The sequence below is a fragment of the Seriola lalandi genome, unplaced genomic scaffold, assembly GCF_002814215.2.
Source record: "Seriola lalandi dorsalis isolate HSWRI2012SDOR001 ecotype SW California unplaced genomic scaffold, Sedor1 jcf7180002054810, whole genome shotgun sequence".
Classification (NCBI taxonomy): Eukaryota; Metazoa; Chordata; class Actinopteri; order Carangiformes; family Carangidae; genus Seriola; species Seriola lalandi.
In genome coordinates this window covers 20,149-31,439 of record NW_019525363.1, presented here as the reverse complement: position 1 = coordinate 31,439, position 11,291 = coordinate 20,149, and the positions used below count along the sequence as shown (strand labels likewise).

Below are 11,291 nucleotides of genomic sequence, written 5' to 3'. Positions count from 1 at the left end.
GGATGAGGGATGAGGGATGGGGGGGTTCAGGGTCCGGTGGCCCCACCCTCCCAGTGTTGACCCCAGGGCGGACAGTAGGTTGTGGGTTTGGGCTGCAGGACCAGCAGAGGACAGGTTTGGTCTCAGAGGGTTTGGCTCTAAAAACACAGACCTGGACCTGGTTTCAGTGGACGACCAATCAGCTGCTGGTTTTAAAACACACCTGCACACACCTGAGACTCGCTGCAGAGAGACACCTGTCCACCATCAGTCCCCTGTTACTGAGAGTCTGAGTCCTGGTCTGGAAACATCTGTGAGAACATGTCTCCTGAATCATCCTCAAATTCAGACAAAAATCATTCACGCATTTAGGTTGCCATGACAACCACCAACAGCTGACTCAGTATGACCTCTGACCTGGTTCTGATCAAATGATTTCTGTGTGTTCATGAGACATTAACAGTCCTTGGTCTGTGGTCTGTGATCTGTGGTCTCTGGTCTGTTGTCTCTGGTCTGTTGTCTCTGGTCTGTTGTCTCTGGTCTGTTGTCTCTGGTCTGTGGTCTCTGGTCTGTGGTCTCTGGTCTGTTGTCTCTGGTCTGTTGTCTCTGGTCTGTTGTCTCTGGTCTCTGGTCTGTGGTCTGTTGTCTGTTGTCTCTGGTCTGTTGTCTCTGGTCTGTGGTCTCTGGTCTGTTGTTTGTGGTCTCTGGTCTGTTGTCTGTTGTCTCTGGTCTGTGGTCTCTGGTCTGTTGTCTGTGGTCTCTGGTCTGTTGTCTCTGGTCTGTGGTCTGTGATCTGTTGTCTCTGGTCTGTTGTCTCTGGTCTGTGGTCTGTTGTCTCTGGTCTGTGGTCTGTTGTCTCTGGTCTGTGGTCTCTGGTCTGTTGTCTCTGGTCTGTTGTCTCTGGTCTGTGGTCTGTGATCTGTTGTCTCTGGTCTGTTGTCTCTGGTCTGTGGTCTGTTGTCTCTGGTCTGTTGTCTCTGGTCTGTTGTCTCTGGTCTGTTGTCTCTGGTCTGTGGTCTGTGATCTGTTGTCTCTGGTCTGTTGTCTCTGGTCTGTGGTCTCTGGTCTGTTGTCTCTGGTCTGTGGTCTCTGGTCTGTGGTCTCTGGTCTGTTGTCTGTGGTCTGTGGTCTGTTTTCTCTGGTCTGATGTCTCTGGTCTGTGGTCTCTGGTCTGTTTTCTCTGGTCTGATGTCTCTGGTCTGTTGTCTCTGGTCTGTGGTCTCTGGTCTGTTGTCTGTGGTCTCTGGTCTGTTGTCTCTGGTCTGATGTCTCTGGTCTGTGGTCTGTTGTCTCTGGTCTGTTGTCTGTGGTCTCTGGTCTGTTGTCTGTGGTCTGTGGTCTGTTGTCTCTGGTCTGTGGTCTGTTGTCTCTGGTCTGTTGTCTCAGACTCTTCCTGCTCTCTCAGCTCGGACACTTTAACATGATTCATCAGCAGCTGGCGTTAAACAGTGATCACAGACTTCACTGCAGACCTGATGAGAACTAGTCTGTCCTGAGACCCTGATCGGTCCTGTAGACCACGTCCCGTGTGGTTCAGTGTCCCATGATGCTCTGAACTCTCTCAGGCGTCTCCACCCTGAAAACTAAAATCTGAGGAACATGAACTGTTCAGTTTCTGCTCTCCTGCTGACAGCTCCGCCTCCAAATCAATCCATGTCTGAAACCCACTGAGATCTTCTTCTCCTCCTCCTCCTCCTCCTCCTCCTCCTCCTCATGATGATGCTCTATAGATGCTGCTGGAATGTGTTCAGAGGTCAGGGGTCACAGCCGGCCATCCAAGAAGATGAAGAAGAAGAAAGCCTCAGTGATTTTCCTTCTCTGCGTGGCAGCGAGGCTCCAGTGTTCAGAGAAGAACTCCCTCCTCCTCCTCTTCTTCTCCTCTCGCTGAGTTGTTGTTTCTTCTTCGTCTCCTCTGTCTCTGCATTCCTCCAGGAAACGAAAAAAAAAGAAAAAAGAAAAAAACAAAACAAAAAAAAAAACACTAGGAGCTAAAAAACAGGTCAGCCTATTTACATACAGTCTCCAAGTCTGGGTGTGTGTGTATGGTTCATATGTATGTGTGTGTGTGTGTGTGTGTATGTGTGTGTGTGTGTGTGTGTGTGTGGGTGTGTGTGCTGTAAGAAGTTCAGAGTGTGAGTCTCTGTCTTTGTGTGTCTGTTCAGGATGGAAGTTTACATGATGTGTGTGTCGATCTGTGTTTGCATGTTAACTGTATAGATCGAGTTCCTGTGTGTGTGTGTGTGTGTGTGTGTGTATAGAGTGGATAAACCTCTGTGTGTGCGATCAGTGTGTGTGTATGTTCAGTCTGTGTCGGAGGAAGAGGAGGTTCCTGTTGAGGAGCTGTCATCAGAGGAGGAAGAAGAGCTGCCACTCAAACGACTAGCCCCGCCTCCTGAGGCCCCGCCTCCTGCTGCCTTCTCTAAAAGGGGGAGAGGGGGGGGGGTGTTAATAAACAGATGCTCCAAAATGAAAGGTTGTATCTAAGAGTTTTTGTTGAACCACCTGCTGACCCCGCCTCCAACCCCAGAGGGCCCCACCTCATTGGATACAAGGCCATGTTCAACCAAAGCCACTACGCTAACCCTTCTGAAAATATGCTAACTACGCTAACTGTCCAGAAAAGATCCTATTGTTCCTACATAATGCTAACTACACTAACTGTCCAGAAAAGAGCCTAACTGTTCGTACATAATGCTAACTACGCTAACTGCGCTGAAAAGATGCTAACTATGCTAACCGTTCTGAAAAGATGCTAACTGTTCTGAAAAGATGCTAACTACACTAACAATTCTGAAAAGATGCTAACTACACTAACAATTCTGAAAAGATGCTAACTATACTAACCGTTCTGAAAAGATGCTAACTATACTAACCATTCTGAAAAGATGCTAACTACACTAACAATTCTGAAAAGATGCTAAATACACTAACAATTCTGAAAAGATGCTAACTACACTAACAATTCTGAAAAGATGCTTATTATGCTAACTGTTCTGAAAAGATGCTAACCGTTCTGAAAAGATGCTAACTATACTAACCGTTCTGAAAAGATGCTAACTATACTAACCATTCTGAAAAGATGCTAACTACACTAACAATTCTGAAAAGATGCTAACTATACTAACCATTCTGAAAAGATGCTAACTACACTAACAATTCTGAAAAGATGCTTATTATGCTAACTGTTCTGAAAAGATGCTAACTTTGCTAATTGTTCTGAAAAGATGCTAACTATGCTAACCATTCTAATCCGTCTGCTAGTCTCTGGTTCTGGTCTCAACAGACTCCTCATCTGAGTCTGGGTCTGACTGAGGCTCAAACATGTGGCTGAGTCTCTGGAGCCAGCAGGTGGGGGGCGGGGCTCCAGGCCTGATCCAGATTTCTCAATCAGGAAGTGAGAGGAGATGAAAACACTTGAAACTAAATATGAATCACAGCAGATAATTTTGATTTAATGTCTGCAGGAACTTTAACAATGTCCAGTGTTTGTGTGCAGTAGTGTGCAGTAGTGTGCAGGTACTAGGACTTACGCAGTAGCTTCCTCTGCTTCTTCTGCAGGCAGGACTTGACGTAGCGCTCCAGCTCTCGGAGGGTGGAGGGTTTGAGGGTTTCGAAGTCAATCTCGATCTCGTCGGGGTTGGAGTCCCTCAGTGACGGCTCTCTGGACTGGATGATGTGGACGACGCGACCCAGCTTCTCCCCCGGCAGCCGGTTTATGTCCAGGCTCAGCTGGCGCTTCTCGTCGTACGACATCGGCAGGGAAGACTCTTCGCCGTCTTCTCCGTTGGCTGAGCCCCCGCCCAACGTCTTACTGCCTTTCTTCGGTTGCCTGGAAACAAGATGAGTCACCTGATCGTCACGTGTCTCGTTCATTCTTCTGAAATCCTGCAGCTCTAAGAGAAACGGATGTATCATACCTGGTGGCGGTCACCGTGCTGTTGGCTTTCCTGGCTGGCGCCTTCTTCTGATTGGCTGGTTTGGGCTGTTGGGCGACAGCCTTCGGCTTCTTCTCTTCCTCCATCTTTCCCTTGTTCCCTTTGTCTTTGTCTTTCTCTTTCTTCTTCTCCTTGTCTTTCTTCTCTTTCTTCTTCTTTGGCTTGCTGACCGGAGCCTGGGACAGGACGGCCAGCTGCTCGTGCACCGCCTTCAACTGGTGGAATAGACTAATTATCAATACCTATCACCTCCATTCAATATTCAGGAAGGCCTTCCACTGGTCAGTGTTAAAATCACATTAATATGTAGAATCAATATTTTCATGTCAAACATTAAATCACATCATTTTTAAACGTTCATTGAATCTCAATATTAAAAGAAGAAAACCAGGATGTTCTTGACCTGTGATTGCTCGGCAGCACCAACCTGCTCCTGTAGCTCAGCCAATCGCGTGGCTCGCTCCTCCTCAGAGTCAGACGATTCGTCAGAGGAGGAGTTGTTGCTGCTGTCAGAGGAGGCGGTGCTTTTACTGACCAATGGTGTCGTAGACGGGACCGACGTCTCCAGGCCCTCGTCTGGGATCTTAGCGAAACGCATCTCAAACACATCCTGAGGAGACAGAGGGATGATCATGAACCAGGGTTAAAGGTCCAGGAAGGTCTTAAAAAATGCTAACTGCACTAACAGTCCTGAAAAGATGCTAACTGCGCGGTCATGGAGGTTCTACGTACCTGCAGCTTGCGGGCCATGGCCACCACCTCATGGTCTGGAGGATTGTACTTGTAACAGTTGGAGAACATTAACCTGACGTCAGTCGCAAAACTCTGAGGATCGTTGTACTCTCCTTTATCCATCTTTTTCTGTTGGAGGGGAGATGAAAGAAAAAACATCAGTGTCATCATCTGAAGAAAGGTCAAAGGTCAACGCTTCACATGACCGATAACATGTAAAACAAGTGAGAGAGAGTTCTGCTCGCCACTGTCTCCTCCCATCTGTTTAACCACAGCGTGTCGATGACAGTCAGCTGGTCAGAGTGTATGTGAAGACCAATCATCAACCTCCAGCCTGAAACCAGCAGCTGCAGTTCCTCTAACGGCCACTAGAGTCTGGCTCCAACAGTGAGTCAGTCCCCATAGACTCCCATGTTAAAATGTCCAACTTTACAGCAGAAATAAACATGTTTACAGCCTGGTACAAAAACTGTTTTGGTCTCTAGAGCTAATTTCCTCCTTCATGACACCTGTTTATATAACTCACCTGTTTATATAACTCAGCTGTTTACATTTTATTAAGGACTAAAGGAGGGAGGGAGAGGACCTGAAAACACAAACCAAGCTACTTGTTTGATGTCGCTGTATTTTGATCTGGAGCAGTTTACATGGGATTTAAACTCCTCCCACACCTATGTGACCTGGGATCGCTTTAACCTGGTCTCATGGTGGTGTGTTCAGAGTGTGATGATGTCATGTGTGCATTACCCGGACGGTGCTGAGGTCCATGGGGTGTTTGATGATGTCATGGTAGTCGTGCAGCTCCAGCGCCTCGGCGTCCACCGGCTTGTAGAACGGCCAGGCGTAGGCGGCGTGTTTCTTCGACAGCATCTCCTTAAGAATGGCGTCGCAATGTTTCATCTGCTCGCCCACCTTCCCACTCTTCCTTCCTATGGCTCCTCCTCCTCCGCCTCCCACTTCACCCCCTGCCACCTCTTCGCCCGTCTCACGGCGGGTCTTAGCGGGGCGGGCGGCGGCCTCGCGGCGGGATGAGCCCAGCTTGGCCGATTTAGAGTCCTGAGCAGACGGAGAGTCAGCGCGACCGGCAGAGATGGCGGACGTGGTCGGAGTGGTGGTGTCGGCTTTCCTCTTCACACCTTTCTTCTGTTAGAGAGAGAGAGAGAGAGAGAAAAGTCAGTGTCTGTATATGTTTATATCCTGGATCATGTGACGCTGTCTCACTCCACGTGGTGGTTACCTTCACAACAGGCTGTGCAGATGGCATCATGGTTGCCGGGGGCTGCGGGGCAGAGACAGGGGGCGTGGCCTGGACAGGTGTGGGCGTGGTGGAGATAACAGGGGTCTGAGAGGGGGAAGGGGAGGGGTAGGAGGGGGGAGGGGAGGCTGAAGACTCGGCCTGTTGACTCACTGAGACACAGAGAGAGAACTGTTAGTACATCCCACTACTACAGTCAGGCTTGTTACTATGGCAACACTAGAGATGTAATGGAGCAGTAACTACAGAACAAGTATAATACCTGTGGTAACAGTATTAGTACTGTAGAACGTGTTGTTAGTACTGTAATATATATAACTAATACCTGTTGCAGTATGTACCTGTGGTGGCAGCAGTATGTACCTGTGGTGACAGCAGTATGTACCTGTGGTGGCAGCAGTATGTACCTGTGGTGACAGCAGTATGTACCTGTGGTGACAGCAGTATGTACCTGTGGTGACAGCAGTAATACTGCAGTATGTACCTGTGGTGGCAGCAGTATGTACCTGTGGTGACAGCAGTAGTACTGCAGTATGTACCTGTGGTGGCAGCAGTATGTACCTGTGGTGACAGCAGTATGTACCTGTGGTGGCAGCAGTATGTACCTGTGGTGACAGCAGTAGTACTGCAGTATGTACCTGTGGTGACAGCAGTATGTACCTGTGGTGGCAGCAGTATGTACCTGTGGTGGCAGCAGCCGGCTGCTTGCTCTTGTTCTTCCCTTTGGGCGCTGGCGGCAGCAGAGCCACTTCCTCCTGAGGCATCTGAGCCACTTTCTGAAGGAAGATCTTCTCCAGAGCCTGAGCCATGAGCACGATGTCGTCTGTCGGCTGAAACATAACACAGGTTCGATACCGTCAAGAGACAGCCTGAGGTTAAAGGATGTGTTCTCACTTAGTACTGTCCATTCAGATCAGACTGTACTGAGACTTGACCAGCTGCACTTGAGGCTGCAGGTCACTAGGTCACTAGAGGTCACTGCAGGACTGTGTGTACCTTGTTGTAGATGTAACAGTTGGTGAACATGGTGTTGAAGTCCTGCATGGCCTCACTGGCGCTCCAGTAATAATTGTTCTCCAGACGTTTCTTGATGGTTCCCATGTCCATTGGGTTCTTGATCACCTTGTGGTAGTCCTGGAAACATGGAAGTGGTTAGCTTAGCTTAGCATAAAGACTGCAAACAGCTAGCCTTTCTGTTCAAAAGAAATACAACTGAGTGCAGTTACTGTGTGTAGTGTGTGTAGTGACTGAGGTCAGTGACTCACCGACAGACAGAGCTTGATGGCGTCCACAGGTTGGTAGAAAGGCCAGGCGAACTGATGTTTCCACAGAGTCTTCACCACCACGTTCTGCATGTACTGCAGCTGATTGGTTTTTCTGAAGGACACAAACAAACAACGTCACAGAAGAGCCACAGAACTGAGGGTGGCGCTGCAGCTCACCTCCCGTCACAGGTTTCTGTTCCACTAGTGATCACTGTCTCTAGGCTCAGCTCAGGTATGACTGGTTACCTACCTGCCAGGTTTGGTGGGATTGGTGACCTCAGGGGGGGGCGGGTTGGTGAGGGGAGGGGGGCTGGGGGGCGCAGCCTCGGGGGCGTCCGACATGGTGGACGACGGTGACGCAGCAATGCACCGTGGGACGACAGTGTCTGACCTGAGGGTGAAAAAACAACTCCCTCTGTGGTCTGAGGGTGTGTGTGTGTGTGTGTGTGTGTGTGTATGTGTGTGTGTGGGCACACAGGTGTGTGTTAGTGTGTGTTCAATTCAGGCGTGGTTGCTGTTGATGCTTCAGCTCGATGTTTCCCCCCAGGAGACAAACTCCCATGGCACAACCTGAGAGACAGAGACACTGGTCGTTAGTTCTGACGCTCACAAACACTAAATTCATCAATTCAAATATTTCAGTTTCTCGAGCTTCAGTTCTCTTCCGGTCAGTGTTGAATCCTGAATGCATTTCATAAATTCATGTGATCAATCCACTGATGTTTCAGTTCAGAGTCAAATATTTGTGTGTATGCTGCACAAATACTCACAAACTGACAAAGTGGGAGAAAGTCAAAGCTGCGACTAAGAGAATGAATCATCAGCTCATCGGATTTATGATGATGAGTTCAGGGTCAATTCTCTGGTTAGTTTCTCAGGTGTGAATATTTCTTGGTTTTCTTAAGACGTCACCTTAGAATTCAGTGATGGGCAGTTATTGACCAAACTAATCAATGAATGAGAAAATAATTGGCACATTAATCAGTAATTAAAATATTCATTAATTGCAGCCGCGGAGCTGATTATTTTCATGCAGTGAATGTGATTGTTTCCTGGAGTTTAATCTGAAGCAGCATTATAAAGTAGGTCACGTACATTAGACGCTCTATTATCCACCAATGTAAAGTACAAACTGTAAAAGGAGGTGAAGTGAAGAACAGGTGTGTTTCCTACAGTGTTGACCCACAGCAGTGGCCTCAGGTAAACTGGTGTTTAACAGTATTTCAGGGTATGTTGGATCCTTTTTGGCAATATTGGTTTTTTATATCATTTCTGCATCAGAGTGAAGTTTCTTGACTCGACGGGTTTGTAACTTGCTGGATTAACCAAGAAGATCCACGTCTAGTTGTTTGAGTGTGACCCTGCATGCACGCTACTATGCCTTCATTTTAAAACTCTTCTGTTTTGCTACGTTTTCGCCTCCTGTCCACTCCAGAGTATTCGAGACTTTTGGAAACCCAGCTAGATCTGTTTTATTTTGAAAACTCAGAGTTGTGTTTTATTTTGAAAACTCAGGGGTTGTGTTGTAGTCTGGACAGAGACAGAGGAGAGTAGCAGTGTGGACGCAGCCTCAGGGGTCTGTCCTCGGCCCACTCCTATTTACACGACACATCAAGACCCTCATTCTTCCTCCTGCCCCAACCCCGACTCTTCACATCAGACTTGTTTTACCCACAGAAAACACCAGGTACATGGTTTTCCCTCTGACCACACCTCAACTGGTTCCCACATCAGCGACTCAAACACTTAGGAACGTAAGATTCATGTTCAACATCTGAATCAAACTTTAAAGTTCCGTATGAAGGTCGACTGCAGGACAGCGTCTCAGACTGTGATGTCTGTAGTGGATCTGCCCCTCGATACCTCAGCAGCTGAGCCCTGGTCCTTATGGTGTCACTCCTGATTCATCACATCATTGTTCTGTTCGTTGGTCTATAAAACTGTCCTCACATCAACATCTAACTCTTGTAACTACAGGACCTTTGATGTTCCTGATGAACCCATGGATCCTGGCAGAACTGGTTCTGGATCCTCGGTCCTTCCTCCCCTGTGGAGTAGGGCTGGGCAATAAAATGATAGCAATAATAATCGCAAAACATAAAAGTGTTGATAAATGTTTTATATAATTAATGCTTATAGCACGCCCACAAATGAATCACGAAACGGCCAATCATGTCGCAGGAATAGGTCTGTATTAGAAAGTTAGGATGCACGGCGAGAGGTATAAACTCAGGATATGATATCACGCAGAGGCTGACGGGCTTGAAGTCGGAGCGGAGTGAACAAATAAGGTGAAATGAGCGACAAGAGAGGACACTCAACTTCAGTAGTTTGGAGATATTTGCCTTTTTACAGTCCGACAAAAAACAGAGCGATGTGCACTGTGCCGGAGACACGTTCCATCAAAGACACAAAGACAGACAACTCCACAAACCCGTCCCCTCATCTGAAACAATCACACAGGAAGTAAGAAACTTCAGGCCCTAACGAGTGTTGATGGACCCTCGAACAGCGCCAGGCCGCATCTTCTCTGTCTGTTTATTATGTATGTTGCAGTCTGATCATGTGACGTGTGTCACACTGCAGAACTTACTTTTCTATTTACTTTGTCGAGTAAAAAGGACTGAAGAGGATTTTGATTTTAATCATGTATATCATGTTTTGAATGTTTGTACCTCAGAGTTTTTAAATGTTCTGCAATGTTTGTTGTGTTCTGACTAATAGAACAGTTTAGAACCACAAACTGTTGGTTCCTTCCACTTTCACTCAGAAGCAAAAATCAGCCTTTAAACCTGAAAGAAATAACGATGAGGCATTTATCCTGATAAATATCGATATGAAAAGTTTGATCGTGATAACAGTTTTGGCCATATCACCCAGGCCTACTGTGGAGCCTCTCAAACTTTATCAACTCTGGTAATTGTTTCATTAGACGCGTTTGTTTGATTGTTTTCTGAGGCCACGTCCACACTACTACATTTTAATGTGAAAACAATGAAGACTGCCGTTTTATCTCCATATCAGAAACCATCTCCACCCCAGAGTTTTCAGAATAAAACACAACCCCAGAGTTTTCAGAATAAAACACAACCCCAGAGTTTTCAGAATAAAACACAACCCCAGAGTTTTCAGAATAAAACACAACCCCAGAGTTTTCAGAATAAAACACAACCCCAGAGTTTTCAGAATAAAACACAACCCCAGAGTTTTCAAAATAAATAAAACTGGTCCAGCAGCGTTTTGAAAACACTTTTCAGTGCTCTAAGACTCCGGAGCAGTGAGGACGGAGGAGGACACGTAGCATGAGTTTTAAAATGTAACGTAGTCGTGTGGACGTCACCTGATAAAATACAGATTATCTTGATCGACTTTACAGAAAGGTTGCTTTATCTCAATATATATTGATATCTAACGATTGCTGACGCTGAGATATTTACAACATGAAATATTGACATCATGTTAAGAACACACATGATAATATGTCTTTTGTTTATCAGTTCATCGTGTTGCCTTCACTGTCCAGTCGGTGCCATTGTTCTTCTGTATTCATGGTCACAGACTCTCCCACCTGTATACACTCTGAATCAAAGGTAAAGATGAACTGACTGACAGCAATAATAATATTGTCATGAATATTAGTGTTATGTCGTGATGACCTCAGCCGGACCAACAGTCCACACCAGACTGACAGACCGACATGTTCAAACCAGTCTGACCAGCTCTTCTGGTTTCTACAAACACACCAGACTGAGGCTCACCTGCACCTGTCAATCATCAACACCTGACAGGACAGACAGGAGCGGGCTCCACAGCTGGACTCACAGCTGATCCCTGCAGCATCATTCTGAACCTCAGGACTCAACCATGAAATCAGTCTTAGTGACCTTTAGTGAACCAGCTGGTTGAGACAAACATACACATCACACCTGTCCAGGTAGATTAAGACCCTCAAAGGTAGATAAAATCACCTGGTTACGATCTTCCATTAGAAAACTCATGTTGGTGTCACACCGTTAGGCGTTTAGGAAACATCTGTAAATTGTAGCTACAGAAAATAACCACGGTTACATCTCCCCTTTAAACTGCATGACCTTCTGCACATCAGTCACACGCCCCCCCACCCTC

The 11,291-nt window shown here is 46.9% G+C and overlaps 1 protein-coding gene across 2 annotated transcripts in view; it reads right to left on the bottom strand.

Moving 5' to 3' along the window:
- Window positions 1-1,377: 1,377 nt before the first annotated feature.
- Window positions 1,378-11,291, bottom strand: part of LOC111669692 (bromodomain-containing protein 3-like) — a 13,066-nt gene continuing 3,152 nt past the window's right edge. The window contains exons 2-12 of one of the 2 annotated variants that reach the window (XM_023426105.2): window positions 7,417-7,736; window positions 7,167-7,278; window positions 6,898-7,035; window positions 6,584-6,731; window positions 5,884-6,053; window positions 5,394-5,789; window positions 4,647-4,775; window positions 4,318-4,524; window positions 3,897-4,129; window positions 3,510-3,808; window positions 1,378-2,398 (exon numbers count right to left, since the gene is read on the bottom strand). In XM_023426105.2, the coding sequence (XP_023281873.1) occupies window positions 2,280-2,398; window positions 3,510-3,808; window positions 3,897-4,129; window positions 4,318-4,524; window positions 4,647-4,775; window positions 5,394-5,789; window positions 5,884-6,053; window positions 6,584-6,731; window positions 6,898-7,035; window positions 7,167-7,278; window positions 7,417-7,508 (2,043 nt within the window). In that variant the 5' untranslated portion in view covers window positions 7,509-7,736 and the 3' untranslated portion in view covers window positions 1,378-2,279. The remainder of the gene's footprint in view (window positions 2,399-3,509; window positions 3,809-3,896; window positions 4,130-4,317; window positions 4,525-4,646; window positions 4,776-5,393; window positions 5,790-5,883; window positions 6,054-6,583; window positions 6,732-6,897; window positions 7,036-7,166; window positions 7,279-7,416; window positions 7,737-11,291) is intronic. The other variant, XM_023426106.2, reaches the window with a different exon arrangement.